General features: G+C 39.0%; 2 protein-coding genes across 9 annotated transcripts in view; both read right to left on the bottom strand.

Moving 5' to 3' along the window:
- The window catches only part of LOC127044581 (LIM zinc-binding domain-containing Nebulette), a 557,001-nt gene that overhangs the window by 177,780 nt on the left and 360,902 nt on the right, over positions 1-18,319 (bottom strand). The gene's annotated exons all lie outside the window — the stretch shown is intronic.
- The window catches only part of LOC127044546 (nebulette-like), a 154,394-nt gene continuing 139,038 nt past the window's right edge, over positions 2,964-18,319 (bottom strand). For 3 of the 5 annotated variants that reach the window (XM_050939553.1, XM_050939556.1, XM_050939554.1), the window contains 9 exons: positions 16,892-17,002; positions 16,643-16,753; positions 14,865-14,975; positions 13,827-13,937; positions 12,283-12,393; positions 11,569-11,673; positions 8,346-8,438; positions 4,922-5,014; positions 2,964-4,522 (listed from right to left, as the gene is read on the bottom strand). In XM_050939553.1, coding sequence (XP_050795510.1) covers positions 4,382-4,522; positions 4,922-5,014; positions 8,346-8,438; positions 11,569-11,673; positions 12,283-12,393; positions 13,827-13,937; positions 14,865-14,975; positions 16,643-16,753; positions 16,892-17,002 — 987 coding nt within the window. In that variant the 3' untranslated portion in view covers positions 2,964-4,381. The remainder of the gene's footprint in view (positions 4,523-4,921; positions 5,015-8,345; positions 8,439-11,568; positions 11,674-12,282; positions 12,394-13,826; positions 13,938-14,864; positions 14,976-16,642; positions 16,754-16,891; positions 17,003-18,319) is intronic. The other 2 variants (XM_050939555.1, XM_050939557.1) reach the window with 2 other exon arrangements.

The following is an 18,319-nucleotide window of genomic DNA, read 5'->3' as shown; positions in this document are numbered from 1 at the left end:
TTTACTACCACCTCTCTTCCAACACCTCTTGTCCAACACCTGCTCTAGATGAAATCCTGACCTCACTGAATGTAATTAGAGTTTTGCCACTTATGTCTTTGGGGCTAGGATTTCACCTCTTGTGTTCTAGTACTTGGGGCACTCCCTGCAAGTTGCCTGACTGGTTGCTTCTGTCCCTACGCCACTTTGGCTAATTCCCTGCACTCTAACAGCCTCCTCTAAAGTTTATTCAAATGTTCCCTCATCCATCTATCCTTTCAAACACTTAGAAAATGTCATAATGATAAAAAGTTAATGGCCAGTTAAAAACAGAAGCGAAAACCTTGAACATAATGAATCATGAAATCCAAGACAAATATACAGCCTTACTCATTGATATTAAGGCAATAGGATCCTTTTTGGACTAGTCATTTCTGATATGGATAAATCACAACATAATGCAACATGGAACAGAAACCGATGTTCAAGTTTCCATGTTTTGAATTTAAAAAAAGCTGAGCTTGCACTGAGTTTAGAATTCTCGCTCTTTTTGTCCTCTACCCTAGAGTTTACTTCTGAAGCTTAGTAACAAGAAACTAAGATTTCTCAAACAGAATCCGGATTGACATAGAACAACTTTCTCCTTGTAGAGCCCCAGATATCCACTTGCATTTTGTGTAATAGTAATTATGGGAAGCATGGGTACTTTCGTGGCCCATGGTGGTACGTGCAGTATATATTTTCAAAGATTAAGAATTCACCTTCAAATGGATGATGCAATGGGATGCATTTATCACATCAAATCTAAATTGAAAAGCATACCCTGTTATGAAAATAAACAGAGCAAAAAGATTTAAACAACTTGCCGAGCTGATATTGTCTTGATTCTTCTTGACTCTCTCCATCTCAGGAGTGACACTCACAGAAGTAGCTTTGGCAGGCTGCCCTTTATAGTGAACCTATTATTTCACAGAATAAAAATGGTATACACTATTTCAACAAAACCATGTTACATTACATTAAACTATATGATTTAAAAGGTCATCCAGGAAACAAATCAAAGGATAAACTGCATTTGAAACTTATTAAAGCTTATAAAACTTGATTCTTGAAAAATAACCTTGAATTCTTCCTATGGAATTTCATTATTTATGTACATGTGTGCACATACCAGCAGAAACACTGTAAAAAGAATAGGAGTACTTGTGGCACCTTAGAGACTAAGGAATTTATTTGAGCATAAGCTTCCGTGGGCTACAGCCCACTTCATCGGATGCATAGAATGGAACATATAGTAAGAAATATATATACATAAAGAGAACATGAAAAGGTGGAAATAGCCATACCAACTGTAAGAGGCTAATTAATTAAGATGAGGTATTATCAGCAGGAGAAAAAAAAGTTTTGTAGTGATAATCAAGATGGCCCATTTTAGACAGTTGACAAGATGTGAGGATACAAAAGTTTTTTTTCTCCTGTTGATAATACCTCATCTTAATTAATTAGCCTCTTACAGTTGGTATGGCTACTTCCACCTTTTCATGTTCTCTGTATGTATATATATTTCTTAAGGTGCCACAAGTTCTCCTGTTCTTTTTGTGGATACAGACTAACACGGCTGCTACTCTGAAACACAAACACTCTGTACACCAATTAATAACTTGGCATTTACGGTACTAAAGTTTATCATTTTTATGGTACTCCCTCCACTTAGAATGGGGCATACCACAAATACTGCAGTAAATTCAATGAGAACAAAGGGTAAGTGTCAAGATTTTAATGGCACTCACTGTATAAAAATACCCAAACTAATAAATCCAGAGATCACATAAAGGATACATCCATGTTCCAAATTGCATGCACTATTTCCATTGCTGATTATCCAGGGGTGATGGAATACACAGGGGAGTATGGCAAAGAGCACAAGGGAACAGAGACAATTAAAATCGTCAAAATCACACATTTATTTAAATGCATTTTGCATTTTTTTTAATTAAAGGAAGTACACATCTAAAGGTAATGCATTAAACTCATGCATGTTCAGTGCTGTAACAATATGTAAAAGGGGCAAACAGGGTGACCTGGGAAACTAAAGGCCAGTTAGCCTGATATCAACCCTGGACAAAATCAGGGTGAAGAAGATGTGGAACACAATCAGTAAAGAATTAAAAGTTGGTAGAATAATTAATGTCAATCAACATGGATTTATGGAAAACAGGTCTTGCCAAACAAACTTATTATTTTTATAAGATCACAAATTTAGTTGATAAAGGTAACTGTGTTGATATAATATACTTAGACTTCTGTAAGGTATGTGACTTAGTCCTGGATGATATTCTGATAAAAAATATTAGCACTATACAAAATCAATGTAGCCTATACTAAATGAATTAAAAACTGATTAACGGAGAAATCGCAAAAAATAATTGTAAATGGAGATTCAGCATCCAATGGGGGTGTTTCTACTACAGCCCTGAGTGGACCTGTTCTTGGCCAAAAGCTTATCAATATTTTACCACCAATGATCTGGAAGAAAATATAAAATCATTACTGGTAAAATTTGCAGATTACACAAAAAATGGTGGAATGGTGAACAACGATGTGGACAGGTCAGTTTTACAGACTGACCTGCATCATTTGGTAAGATCTCATTTGAACAATGCTCATTTTAACACAAACAAATACACGGTTATTCCTCTAGGAACAAAGAGTGTTCAAGATGGGGGGAGCTGTAAATTGGAAAGCAGGTACACCTCTACCCTGATATAACGCTGTCCTCGTGAGCCAAAAAATCTTACCACATTATAGGTGAAACCGCATTATATCGAACTTGCTCTGATCCGCCGGAGTGCGCAGCCTCTCCCCCCCAGAGCACTGCTTTACCGCGTTATATCCAAATTTGTGTTATATTGGGTCGTGTTATATCGGGGTAAAGGTGTATTCTAAAAATGACATGAGGGTCATGGTAGATAGCCAGCTGAACATGAGCTCGTAGTGCAATGCCATTATGAAGTGGCATTGATCCTTAGATACATAAGTAGGAGAAAATCCAGTTGGATTAGGGAGGCAGTTTACTTCTCTACACAGCAATAGTAAAACCATTACTGGAATACTATGTCTGGTGATCACACTTCAAAAAGGATGTTGAAAACCTGAAAAGGGTTCAGAAAAGTGCTACAAGAATGATTAGAGGTCTGGAAATCATATATAATAGCGAAAGACTAAAGAAGATAAATCTATTTAATTTATCCAAGAAAAGGTTAGAAGCGACTTGATCATAGGCTACAAGTACCTACATACAGGGAAGATATTTCTGATACCAGACAGCTCTTTAATCTGGTAGAAAAAAGTATAAGATCTAATGGTTGGAAGATGAAGCTAAATACATTTAGACTAGAAATAAGGCACAGATTTTTAACAGTGAGAGCTACTAATCATTACAACAACTTATATATGGATGTGGTGGATTTTCCGTCACTTGAAATCTTTACCTGAAGACTGGTTGCCTGACTAAAAGATATGCCCTGGATCAAAGAGAAGTTATGGGTTTGATGCAGAAAATGCTGTGTAAGGTTCTGTGGCTTGTGTTATGCAGGAGATCAGACCAGAGGATCATAATAGTTCCTTCTGGTCTTAAAATCTATGAATCTATGAAAGCAGCTAACTTCTAGATGGTGAGGATAGACACTTTGGCTGGTGGTATAAATGGAGGAAAATTGGAGCCAAACAGACTCACATTTCCTCATTGCCTTTGCTGCAGTCACCTTTGATTTAGTTGGCTCCAACCCTCAAAATCTCTAGGTGGGAAGATCCCACTGCACAAGCAGCCCTGTTACCTCACACACCCTTTGGAAGTCCAGCTAAGCAGGGTAGCCAGTGTGTCTTTGAAGATAGATTAGAAAGGATGAAGATAGTGCTTCAGGAATGCAAGGATGGTGAAGTAAGATAACTAAATGCTCTGCCTTCTTACACATCTTTCTGCCCAACAGTAGGATTTTGAGGTGGGCTTTTTTGTCATTGGATATCAGTTTGGGGCAGTTTTTGGGGGGGAGAAGAAGACGGACAAAGGAGGGATTAATTAAAGTCCACACTTAATTGTAGCCATTTATGGCCAGAGAAACATCTGGAGGACTGCATTAGTCAGATTTGTGACCTGAAAGAGGGGGAGAAGTTTTGCTTCTAATATTTTATTTAATAAAATTGTGGGTATTGGTTTAACCCAGAAGCCTGTATCAAGTTTCATTTCCTGAATCATGCAATGGCCTTGTTAATAGATCCTTTGGCAACTGTTATTCTGGAAGTTTCCATTAATATATATATTTCTTTTTGAATATATGCTCAACTAAGGAAAACAAACATCTTTGGGGAGACTTGTTTTGTAAGAAATCTATAGATCAGATGATTATTTAAGGATAAAAATAAAATTAAATGAAAAATTAAAGCAACTTCCCAAGCTGACAATTTCTTGATTCTTCTTGACTCTTTCCATCTCAGGGGTGACAGTCACAGGCGTAGCTTTACAAGGCTGCTCTTTGTACTGAACCTGGTAAAAAGGGTATTAGAAATTATACAGAGAGCCCCAAGTAACAAAAGTATAGTGCTCTGTTAATAGAGATTAAAGAATAATGTAAAGCAATTTACTAGAAAATATCATTCATTAATGAACACATACGTCTATCCACATGGTACTTAATGCTGATCCTTTTGCAATTTCTCAAATTTACACATCAAGTGTATAATGTTATTTTGATACGAGTAGGTAATTCCCATTAATGTTAATCAAAGCTCAACACTGAGGGAAGATTATACAGTTAAATTGTTAAATAGTCTTTTTGACAAAGCAGAATTAATGCAAACATCATGGATTTATTCATTTAGAACCAAGACATTCAATAAAACAGAGAAAATACAGTATAATGAAAGTAATGAATGAGGGTCGCACATTGCTAATATTCTTCTGGTTTTCCTTAACTCTCCTTATTTCTGGGGGATCCGAAATTGCTGTGGCATGCTTCACTTCTTCTTTGTATTTTATCTGAACAATAGATATTTTAAAAAAAGTTACCAACTTAAAGGAGACCTAGAAAAGCATAACAAACATTTTGTAATCCTTCTCCTATGTCTAATGTACAGTTAGGCCTTACATAGCAATACTACAGATTGGAACTCCAAATTTTTTAAGAGTAATCATGTTTATTTTTTTCTAAACAGTAATCATTCCAATTCCTGGACCACATTGGGGGCCCGGGGGGTGTCAGGTTTTACTGAACCCAGCACAGGGCTCATGTGGCAGCCCTGGGCTGTTTGGCCTAGTGCAGTGTGGAAGAGTCATCCCATGGCATTGGCTAATTTAAAGGCTGCTTTCCGTGGGGTGCTTCATCTTGAGGGTGGTGGAAGTGGTAAAATCCCCTACAGATAACCAGCACATAACTTCAATAAGATTTCTACCTGAGAGCACTGGGAGACGACTCCCCTAATCTGCCTTAGCTGGTTAGGATATGGCCTGCATCAGAATCTTAACTACATGAATCAAAGTGAAATGAGAAGTGATGAAGAAGAAAAAAAGTCAAAGGAAAATACACATTTTCCAAAAATAAATGAAAATTGCCTACCTGTGCTCACCTTTCTATGTAATGTAGTATTTGGGGTTGCATACTGTATCAGTATAATAGGGTGATGGGCTGGATGCTTGGGGACAGCCAACCCTGATTACTGAAGGAATTACTCCAGCCCACCTTTGCAGCATTAATGGCTGGATGGGACCTGATGGAAGACAGCAGATTCCCCGCATAAAGGGCAGCCGGAAGCTGCAGTGAAGGGGAGAAGCTCAGGAAACTGCAGGGAGTGAGAAAGGCTCTTGCAGAGATGACCATGACAGCAGGGAAGTTGAGAAGTCAGAGCCAGAACGCTGAACTCCAGCCAGGAAAAGCCTGTGAGTGACTGCCAAATTTGGAACAAGCTTCAGGAATAAGAGAGAGAAAAACTGAAGTGGGGCTTTGAAGGCCAGCATGTACCCTGAGGGTTGAATAAATTGCACCCCCAGAAGGGAAGTGTTTTAAATAATTTTGGGTTGTATTTTTGAGTTACTGAGGAACTGTGACTTAGGAACCTCTTTTTGCCAACTAGCAGAGGGCACAGCGGGACACAAGAGTTTTACTGGGATGCCGTGGGTCAAGTGCATGCACAATAATTCACAGTATGGTGTCAGGTAAGGTCTTTCCCGACAGCCAATAGCCATGTTCTCTGTATGCATAAATATCTCCTGTCTGTGTGTTCCATTCTGTGCATCTGCAGAAGTGACCTGCAGCTCATGAAAGCTCAGGCTGAAATAAATTTGTTAGTCTCTAAGGTGCCACAAGTACTCTTGTTCTTTTGCGGATACAGACTAACATGGCTGCTACTCCTAAACCAATGGTTATTGTAATCCTTGTAAAATGTAGGTACAGATAACATTTAAGAACTTGTGTATCTATACTGAAAATTAAGTTCTTAAAGCCTTGAAGTTAAAGGGAGGTCACCAGGAGGTGATATGCCTCAGACAGGTTCTGTTTAGGCAGGGTATATTAGATGCTTATCTCTCTGACTGTTCACTGTGTACTGTGCGTCTCATGATGTAAGTCGATTTGCGTACTGAGCCACCAGCTAATCAAGACTGCAAAATCAACAGGAGATTGCGAAATCTATAGGAAGTAACACACAGCAGGAGAATGTCCAGTTTATTAATAAAGATGAAAGGACTGTTTTGACACACCAGGGATTACAAAGAGATATACAGTGCACTTTACCTAGGGGACAAACTGGCAGCATGTTTTGTCTCAGGAAAAAAGGATCATGGCCAGGCCTGGCTGAAAAACTCTGGAAGGACTTTGGGGTGAACTTTGTTCAATATCACATGAAAGTACCTAGTTATACAAGTCTCGGTTCTAGAATACATATTAAGATTTGATTTTATATGTAACCATTTGTTTCCAACATTTCTACTTGCTATCATTTGAATCTCTTCTCTTTGTTAAACAAACTTTTGCTTGTTTTCATTATACACAGATCTAAGTGCTACGTGTTAAGCAGAGCAGTGATCTGAGGTGAAGCTAGCAAGCTCACGTTTACTGCTTCTTTGAGGGCTGCAGATCTGTGAATATCATGAATGTCCAGTAGATATGGGGCTGGACACTCCAGGCAGATGCTGGAGTGTGCCTACCACTATCTGCAGAGAGACAGCTGGGCTTGCAGGCCTAAAGGGGACTGCTTGTGTTGTCCATGGCTGGTGGAATTGGAGAGCTGACCCCCTGCAGCCACAGACAAGGCTTCCTCATGCTAGGGGCAGGTGACAGCAAGGGTACCCCTGGGAGGTGTCATAGGAACCAAGAGGGGAAACAGAAGTGGAGTGCTGCAGACTGACCTCTGGCCACAGTGGGGAGGGGACACAGTAAACAGCTGACCCTGTAATCAGTAAAGACTGAAATTCTAGTACAATAGATGTTAAAAAATATTCTGTTTCCTATGAGAAGCAGATAAAAATACCACACTCCTGCAATGTCTCTATTACTTGCAGCAGTTTGCTTTTTATTAAAAAAAAAAAGTGTTCAGTTGCGAGAGATGTCATGTAATTGACCACATTTTAAGAATGATCCCAGCAGTCAGTGTGCAAAAATGCACAGACACATGTACGATAGAGGTGCCTTTTCTTATTTCGTGACAGCTGACCTCAAATCTTTCTCCAAATTACCACATTTTTTAACTTTTAACTGAAAAGTATATCTTGCTTCTAAGAAGCTGCCATTTTGATAGTTGTCTTTCAAATGGTGGTTGGCATGCCTAAGATTCTCAAGCAGCCATAGCTAAACAATCTCATTTAAAGGACCAGTCTCATCAGCTCCACCTGTATAACTTGTCTTCAATAGTAACCACAAATCCTCGGTTTTCTCCCAAAGCCTCTTCTGGCACAGTATAGCAAACAACCGGCTAAAGCGTATGAGCTTTGCAGCAACTTTTAAGAGGAACAAGTTTTCTTAATAAGATATTTTTCTAAGTTGCAGGTTGTAGCTGGAATTTATTCTAAATCAGCAATAGCAAAAATGGTTAAGGTGTTTGCTTGTTTTTTGAAAGATGAAATCCTGTCATCATATATTTAATTTTAAAAAGATCTATTTCCTATTAATGATGACACATCCAAATTAAACATTACTTTTGGAGTCGTGTAGCCCCAATACCATGTTAATGTAGAGCAATAACACTTGGAAATCTGATGGAGTAGCATTTGAATAAGGTGAAGGATAGGAAAAGGTAATATTTATAATAAACAAAATGAAAAAAAAATTGACCATACTTTGCTCTGGGGAAGGATAATTAATGTTGCTAATACTTACTGAACTAATATTCTGCTGATTTTTCTTTACTCGTTCAATCTCAGGAGTCTCTTTGACTGGTGTACCAGAGCCTACATCCTTCTTATAAAATACCTTCATATACAAAAAGAAAAAAATAATTATGAGCCACTTAGGAATGCAAGCACCAGTTCTCAAAAAAAAGACCTAGGCAATTTTCCAAGTTCTAACCTTGTCTGACTATAACTCAAGAAAAGCAAATATTTTAATTTTTCAAAAATCAGCTCAATTATCACTAACATTAGTAAAAGGTCAGCTATCTTTCTGTACCTTTTAACAGCCACAGATAAGCCAGGTAATCTATCATCATCATCATCCTTTTGATCTCAATTTCTTACAGATTTTGTATTAATGATTTTAACTTTTAATAATAATAGATTTAGACCAGAACCTGCACATGGGCTTAAACTCTAAAGCATGAGGCTTTTATATCCTTTCAAAACCTTTTTTTTTAGTATTAATTATAACAACTCTGGATATTCTTGTCATCCATATTGCTAAATTCTGGGTCTCAAAGACATTCTGCGGCAATGAGTTCCACAGTGTAATTACACATTTTGTGAAAAGCATTCCTTTATTTATGCTAGAATTTTGAATTTAGCACCTTTCAATAGCATTAGCTGTCACCTTGTTCTTGTCTTATGAGACGAGGAGATCAAAAGCTTTCAGTCTACCTTCTGTTTACTTTTATAATGTCCCCTCTTACTCACCTCCCCTCTACGGCAAACAATCCTCAATCTTTTCAATCTATCTTCATAGGAGCATTTGTCCATGAACTAAATCATTCTTGCTTCACTCCTCTGAACTCTTAATTTGGCACTGGCCTTTTGGGCTGGGGTGAACAATATTACCCGGTATTTCAGATGAGGGTGAAACATGTACATATTTGATTTTTAATGTAATAAAATCTTCAGCTATGTAGAATTTTATCATGTGAAAAGAGAGATAGCTCATGAATAAGTACTTTAAAATTGTTAAAAAGCATAAACTTGTTAAAATGAGGTAAAGAGATTTACATACAGTACTCATTAAACTAAAATATGTTGTTTCTTCCTCCATCAAGAGTTATAAAACATATTGGAACATGAATTTTACTATGAAACAGATGACTGTGCAGTTAAGATCCTACTGTAAATGATCTGACATATCACTTGGAGCAAGTTGCGCTATTCCAGCAACTTGCTGGCAAACAAAAAGAAGCACTGATTCTATCTGCAAAGCTAGCTGTTTGTTTTGTCCTCTTTAGACAGAGAAGGAACGCCGTCTCTTTAACCCTAACAAAGTCCAGGTGTGAGACACTGCCAAACTAATGAGAAACATAAATAAAAGGAGGATCAAAGAACGTCCCAATTTTTCTTTAGTGTGGTTGCCTCTAGTACCACCCTTAGTTATTTAGCACTAGATTGCTTAATAACTTACCTTTATTAACCTAAGCTGTACAGGAAACTAAAAGGTCAGAAGGTAAACAGAATGAGCCAATTGTATATTAACATATTTTCCCAGTTATAGGCTGGTTGCACAGAGAGAGGGTGCAGTTAAGAGACAGAGTTCAGAACTTTTACCTCAGGAATAAAGATATATGCTTTTATTAAATAATTAGCTAAATATAAGGAAGATTTTTTTAAGAAGCCACAGTGTTGCAGGCTCATGCGGGCCCCTACAGAGTTACTGGAATTTCCTAGGAGGCTCCAGGACTTTGAGGCTTGCCAAAACTCCTCCAAGCAGTGGCAGATTGATTGTATGGCTCTGAGTTCAGCTGCTGACAACTGCTGGGGAAGAGTGGGGCCAGGAGATGGGATTCAGGAAGGGCCTAGCTCAGGTTGCCCTTTGTTACCTTTCGTGTTTGAATTTAGCACATTACTGTGTTATTGTAACATGAGCCATAGCGTGAAACATGCCTCCCTAATACATTGCACAGCAGTGTTCAAACATGAGGCAACGAACAGCAGGAAGGAGCAAATATGGCAAGCCAAGAACTGAGGCAGCTGACCCCATCAGCAAATAGTATTAGAAAGCAGTAGGTACAGTGCTTCTCTGAAAGGAGAAGAGACTATTCCCAACCGCAGTCGCTCGGAGTAGTGGTGATGGCAGGAAGATGCTACACGAGCCTCCACTGCCCAAACCTATCTCAGAGGCCTCTCTTCTCTCCATTCCCTGAAGGCCCCTGCTTCCACTTCTGATACTGCAATGTTGAGGGTGATATAGCTAAACTGAACAAAGATTTAGCAGCAAGCCTGTTCGTGAAGTGAAATGTAGTTGAGCAGCTAAAATGATGTGCAATACTCAGGAATTTCACTTCTCTGGTCAGATAGTGGTAAAAATTTCAAGCAACATTGTTTACATGTTGAAATTTTGTTGGAATAAAACATAGGTTAATTTACAATACCAGCTTTAATAGAATTCCTTTACCTCTGGACAACTGGCTCTTTCTGAGCTAATGATTGGGAAATTAGTACATTAGCCAGCAGACATCCTCCTGACCTTTACAAAGAGTCAGCCAGAATCATAAATAACTGGACAGTCTTTGGTTACATAAACTAAATTTCTTGTATTCATTTTCTCTTTTGGGAAACCACTATTAGATTAGAAGTACAGTGAGTATTACATAAAGCAGAACTAATGAACATACAAAAGTGAAGAGGACTGAATACATAGGCAACAAAGTGAGAAATTTTAGGAATCTGAGCCATTATGATTTTTATTTAGTGGTAAATTAAAACTTGGATCTAGCATAAAGTAAAAAACCCATCTTTTGTCCAATGTAACATAAAACCATTGAACTAATATTTTTAAGTCAGGGCTTCTTCTAGTTTTAGACCATAACCATATGACAAAATTATACTTACAATGGTGCCACTCCAGGTTTCTGCTCCTTTTTATACACAGTTTGTAATAAAGCCATCTTCAGGAGTTGATAAAAAAAATTCTTCGATTAAAAATAATTGAGTCTTGGTCTAAGGTGCCACAAATACTCCTTCCTTTTTATCAGTGATTTAGTTATTCAAAATATTAGTGTCAAGTCTAGAAAAGATAGGTGTTCTTTCTAAAAGAAATAGGGATATGGTGTTTGCCATTGCAAAACTATGCATATCGTTGAAGGACAATTACTTGAACATTCCCATTTTATGCCAGGACACAAGAGAACTCATTTCACACTGAACATATGTGAAAAATTACTTCTAAAAGCAGAACTGCTGCTACTCACTGAACTGATGTTTTTCTGAGTATTCTTAATCCTCTCAATTTCTGGAGTATCTGGTATAGTACAGTAGTTACAGAGCATCTTCTCTGCTTCATCTTTGTACATTTTCTGAAAAACACCATTGTGCATGTCATCTCTGCTTACGGCTAGAACATCCAAAATGTGTATTCACTTTTATAATGTAAAAGCGCGTTAAAATGGTTGTAAACAATTCAGTCCCAATTAACGACCCCTTTACATTGCCTGAGGAGTGTAAAGGGACTTTAGGCCTAGTCCACTTTAGAAAATTAGGTTGGTATAAACTATGTTGCTTAAGAGGTGTGAAAAATCCATATCTCTAATCAACGCAGTTAAACCAACTTAACCCCCAGTGTAGACAGCTCAAGGTGGATGGGAGAATTTTCCTGTTGACCTAGCTACCACCTCTCAGAGGGGTGGAGTACCTACGCTGATGGGAGAACTCCTCCCATTGGCATAGCTAATGTCTTCACTGAAACACTACAGCAGTACAGCTGCAGTGTTTTAAATGTAGACAAGCCCTTAGTGTAAATGAAAATCAGGCCCCAAAACTGTGGCTTCGACATGTAAATATATTTAATATTAGTATGGACTCCTCTAATTAATAAGAGGTAATGCAGCATGCACTGCACAATGTGTGCCTAGGGCACACTCTTATGAGACATGAAAACACTTAATTAACCTTCATTCTGTACTCACCTGGCTTGCAATTTCAGAAGCTCTTTTGGCTCTTCGTATCTCAGGAGTATCTGTGCCCACTTGCATCCCCTTCCCTTTAATTTCAATCTCCAGATCTTTCTTGTATTCTTTCTGCAAAAGCCATAACTTCATAATCCTAAAATCTACAAAACTCCTAACCTTTAGTGTAGGTTCTGCAGTACCTGTGATTTGTGTGCTATCTTCAGCTCTATTCTTGTCACACTCACTGGATTCCAAACAATGGGCTGTAGCTGTACAATCTAATTTTTTTGCAAGCTGTGCTTAGATCAGTCAACTTTCAACATGACTTATATACATATATATATATATATGTGTGTGTAATCCCATTGGGGTTTAGAGAGCATGGCCCCTTTAAACTTTTTTCCTGAGAGGGGAAGTACTGATTGTTCCAGAAGGAGGAAGTGCTGTTTGAGGATGGGAAGCAGCAGAGAGAGGGAAGAATGACGTGTGTGCATCTGGAGCTCCAGACAGAAGGGCTGCAGCAAGCTAGTTCTCATGGAGAGAAGGAGCCAAGAACCTGCCTGAAGCCTGAAAGGGACAGAGCGGCCAATTGGGGACACCCCAAGATAGGAGCCAGGAGGAGCACTGTGACAGGGAGGAATCACCTGAGAAGGACAAACCAGAGCTGCATGGGGCTGTGAGTACTGGGGCTTGTGATTTTGCATTGGGAATAAGGAGGGAGGCTGTTAGCTAGTTAAGCGGGAAGGTTGTCTCTCTGTGTGGCTTTGCAGAGAGCAGCAGAAGATGGCACCAGAGGGGTTGTTGGGGGAAGTTCACTGGCACTGACAATGACCAGGAGCACCCACGACTCACCACTGGACTGGAACTTTGCCCAGGGCTCCTGAACTTTATGTGCAGACACATTGCTCGGTGTCTGCCCCTTCAGATTGTGGTACCACAGGGCCTGTGGGGCCTTGAGTTGAATGCAACCCTGTTTTACTGTGAATGGCTTGCCAATTACAGAACCAGTTTCTCCTCTCTTGGTTTTCACACTTCAACTGCTAGAACAGGGCCTCATCCTCCCTGATTGAACTGACCTCGTTATCTCTAGCTTGCTTGCTAGCACACATATATATACCTGCCCCTGGATATTTCCATTACATGCATCTGAGGAAGTGGGTATTCACCCACGAAAGCTCATGCTCCAAAACGTCTGTTAGTCTATAAGGTGCCACAGGATTCTTTGCTGCTTTTACAGATCCAGACTAACACGGCTACCCTCTGATACCTGTTTTACTGCCTCCCCTTTATTCTCCCCTGTTGTTTCCTCCTTTCATCCCTCTGTAAATAAATATTTCCCTTTCCTATATTCATTGTACTATTCTGGTGTGTGTGTGTTCACTCTGGGGGGGGGGTTGAAACAGGTTCTTTCCCTGCTGCATTCCTGTGCGCGCCTTCTTTTGGCCAGAGCGGCCTGCAGAGCAGACTCTATCTTGCCCACAAGGGCTTTAAAGTTACATATATTTAAAAGTCTTATTGTATTTTACTTTAAATATAATGTACATGTTTCATTCTGTACCCACCTGGCTTGCAATTTTAGAAGCTTTCTTGGCTCGTTGTATCTCAGGGGTATCTGTGCCTACTCGCATCCCCTTCCCTTTAATTTCAGTCTCTAGGTCTTTCTTGTATTCTTTCTGTGAAGAATAGGATTGGCAATACTCAGATGTACAAGAGCCAAAGCTTTATATGGATCCTGCTTTCATCTGTGCGCCTTCATTGAATAGAATCCTTATAATACCAAATGGCTTTTATATTAATAGCATTAGCTCTGTGGGGTCTACCTACTGTATATCTATACTCCACTTGTTGCCAGATTAAAACATCCTTTTAAGAATACCATTATCTAAAATTTCATGCAGCCTTTTATCTCAGTCTTTCTCTTCCATTTTCACAGTCCTGATTGGAGGCTTGTGTAGATATGAATCCCTTCCTCTGACTGTGCAAGATCAAGGCTGCAGGGCCTTAAGCATTTTCCCTCCCTCTGCATCCATTTATCATCTAGTTCCAGCCAAACAAGCAGCACTCTATTTTAAGGCCCCAAAACTAGTCAAGGTAGCAGGTGCAGCTCCTGATCATGATGCTGATGATATTAATAAGTAATGCAACTTTCACCTTTTCCCAGGAGATGGAATGTGTCACACCAAACTCTAATCAGCTCATGACCAGGGGCGGCTCTAGGTATTTTGCCGCCCCAAGCATGGCAGGCAGGCTGCCTTCGGCGGCTTGCCTGCGGGAGGTCCCTGGTCCCGCGGATTCGGCGGCCCATCAGCGGGAGGTCCGCCGAAGCCGCGGGACCAGCGGACCCTCTGCAGGCATGCTGTCGAAGGCAGTCTGCCTGATGCCCTAGCGACGACTGGCAGAGTGCCCCCCGTGGCTTGCCGCCCCAAGCACGTGCTTGGCGTGCTGGAGCCTGGAGCCACCCCTGCTCATGACCATGAATTTTGTGAAACCTAACATATTTGATGCATTACTGTGCTGATTTGTCACAAAGCAGAACTCCTAATAAAGGTAGCTTATTATATTCTGTTGAATTAAAAGTTTCCACCAAATACTGTACTAACCTGGCTTGCAATTTCAGAAGCTTTTGTGGCCCGTTGTATCTCAGGGGTGTCTGTGCCCACTTGCATGCCCCTCCCTTTAATTTCAGTCTCCAGGTCTTTCTTGTATTCTTTCTGTGAAGATACAGTTTCAAATAATCAGATGTACTATAACCACATATTTATGGGCCAGATTTTCAAACTAGAGCTCCTTTTTTGTAGACATAACCTTACACCTGAAACGAACTGCCAGGAAACCAAACTGTAGGAGCAAAACTGTGGGAGCTATTTCACCACAAGTTCAAAACTGCAGCCACAAAAATATGGTCTGAAAATCAGGCCATATAAATAGCAGTGACTATCTTCCAAGGAATTTTTAAAAACTCTGTGGAATGTGATGTAACAAGCTATGTATAAGGTCTTCCCAGTACAAGCATAATCTGCTTTTAAGAAAATAATTTATTTATGAAAGGTCTATGATAGAAATCTAATGAGGTACAAAGGTGTTTCCAGTGAGCTCTTGTAGCAAAAAAGTTGTAATTTACTAATCTGATCTGAGGTCTTTGCTGAACCACACTCTTTAGACAAATGGCAGTACTTACATACATGATCTTTGGTTTTTCAGTTCTATACATTATAAATATCTGGTAATCATGAATGTCAATAACTATTTCATCTTCATCACACCCAAAGAATATACATCCCTCATTCATAAACAAATGGAATTAAAATATTGAGACACTACATATATTGGTTTTAGTTCTACTGTTTGATTAAAAAAAGCAAATAAGTTATGCTCTTAGCTATTCCATACTGAGCACTCCTTTCTATTTTGGTGTTCTTCCACCTACTGAAAACAATCAGATCAAAAATAAATAAATTTTCTTTCTTTTCTAGCCAAAGTTATATGGCTCAATGAACATTGACTATACCCTCATATTGATTTTAAAAAGTTCATCTCTTACATTATAGGGCACCAAGAGCCTGGGCTAAAAGACTTTTGCTTCCTGAACTCTTTTTGAGTGGAAGAAATTGATCAGCCTAGTGGTAACATACCCCACCTCTCACCCCATGCTTTTTTCACAAAGGACAAGATAACCTATGAAAAGTGTTAAGATTGCTTTTCCTCTCCTGTTGAGGATGGACTGGGAGATGTTTCTTCCTGGCTTCCCCTTTTTAAAAAATTGAGGACAGTACTGGGTGTTATGTGTATCCTCATTAATTTGAAGTAAGCAGGGCAGGCCCTATGCACCTACACTCACTCTGGTCACAATAAATGTTCCATTTCCAAAAAGGTCATCGACAGAAGCAGGGCTTCAAGTGGATTTAAGTTTACATGATCTGGTGGTAAGCCCAGGATTTGGTGTTAGGGAACTGCCATGTGAACTTGGGCTAGCACTGTAAGCACGGAGGCCCAGATCCTGAAACAAGTTCTGTGCAGGCGGACCCCTGCGCCAATCCCTGAGCACAGAATAAATTGCAGGCTTAAGGTCCATGCAACAATGGTCCTTCAGCAACAGCTTTACATTTGGGAAGCAGCTTTCACATATATATATTTAATCATTTATATAAATGTTAAGTTGCAAGATGTTTGCCAATATGCACCAATATCCAGTTCCAAAAACTAAAATGTTTAATACACAAGATTTAAAAAAAAATCTTCAGCAAATGTTTCTTTAAAAGCCCATTAAACCATATTCAGCTTTCTTTTCAATAGAGCGGAGACTAGTTAGTTTTCACTAACTGAAGCAACCAATAAACTGAGAAAAATCCCTATATTTTAAAATGCTTTATCCACTGACCTCGCTAACAATTTCAGATGCTCTTTTTGCTCTCCGAATGTCAGGAATATCTGGAATTAGTGTCATTCCTTTCCCCTTTATTTCCTTTTCCAGATCTTTTCTATATTCTTTCTGCAAAATATTGGTTCCACCAGTTTCAAAACGTACAGTTTTTCCATGTAAATTATGCAAAAATATAGAATATTTAGAGGGTGCACTGTAAAGACTGAACTTTCCACTACATTAACAACCTCCACTAGCAAAACATACCTCATTCAGTATCTGGGCTGCATTTTTCACTCTAATCAAATCCGGAGTATCTTCAAACACTGTCAGTCCTTTTCCTTTCATCCCTTCTTCCAAATCTTTTCTATACTCTTTCTAAGGATTAAAAAAAAAAATCTTTACTGTAATTGTGTGCAAGATCTTGAAAAGATATGCCTCTTAAGTATTTGAAGATTTCTTTGAAATTTTCTATGAAATATGAATTAACTGAAGTACATTTATCATAGTTAAAACAGAATTGGAAATTATCAAATCAAAAGGTATGTTGCACCAAAAGTGAAAAGGTTTTAAATTTAGCCTTTTATTTTGCTGTGTGCTCTTGAAAAACATTCCACCCCTATACTGTACTACCTCATCTATATAAGGGCCTTGGATTGCAGATCTTTGAATGTATTCATTACAATAACCTTCGCTTTGTGGGCTTTCCTGTAGATGGCAGCTTTGATAGTTTGGTGGCTAGCAAACTACATTTTCAGCCACATTCTACTAGTGGCATCACAGTCAGGATAGATGCCCTAAATAACTATTGTAAGAGCTAGTAACTTGCCTATTTGATAAATTATGTTACACAATACTCCCACCATCTGACTTCAATTTCCCTCAAACACTGCACTGAGATAGTATCTATCAGCATTTAGCAGCTACTATCGCCATAGTATCCAAGTGCTCTATGTAAAATTAAAAGCACAGTGGAGGCTGCTGGAGCCAGCTGGTTCTCCTGTATTCCCAGATGAGCAATGTGAACTGATGACAATGCAGCAAAGAGATGCTTTAATCCAAATTTAAGGTTTTTATTTACGCTCTCTGAACTCCCTTTTAAAAAGAGTGAGTGGGTTAAAAGACATAAAGAGATTTTAAGCAAATATTTTTCAGCTGGCTTCTTAAGTAAATGAATTAAAGCTTTCCTTTATTTACTGAATTTTACAGAATTTAGCAAAATGCGTTGTCCTTTTATAAACTCTTTATTCAAGGCAAACAAAAGAAGATACACCCAGCATTAAAGAAGCTTCCCTTTAACATAGTAAATTATCAGGATCATCTATGATAATCAGGAAGATCCTCCTGTTAATATGGGGAATAATTCTCTCTCTCTCTCTCTCCCCCAAAGAAGTTGTGTTTCTACAGAAAGCGGGTCTCATTGTAATAATAGATGTAATCTCTGCTGAGTGCTCTCCACAAGGAGACACCAACAGAAGAGATTGCAACTGAGCAGACACATTGTTTTATTGCCTTTTTAAGAAATGAAGTATAGCAGTATCAAACTGCCAGCGCAGTTTCTGTGTAGTCTTTCTCTGCAACACTGTCCCCACACAATGTAAGCGGTGTCAGGATGAGCTCTAACCTGACATCTGGTGGTGAATTGTGGCGAGTTGTGCAAAAGGACTTCAGGGGCTGGTCTTGTTTGCATAGGCA

The sequence above is a fragment of the Gopherus flavomarginatus genome, chromosome 2 (assembly GCF_025201925.1).
Source record: "Gopherus flavomarginatus isolate rGopFla2 chromosome 2, rGopFla2.mat.asm, whole genome shotgun sequence".
Taxonomy (NCBI): domain Eukaryota; kingdom Metazoa; phylum Chordata; order Testudines; family Testudinidae; genus Gopherus; species Gopherus flavomarginatus.
The sequence above is the reverse complement of the archived record's forward strand: the minus strand, read 5'-3'. Positions and strand labels throughout refer to the sequence as shown.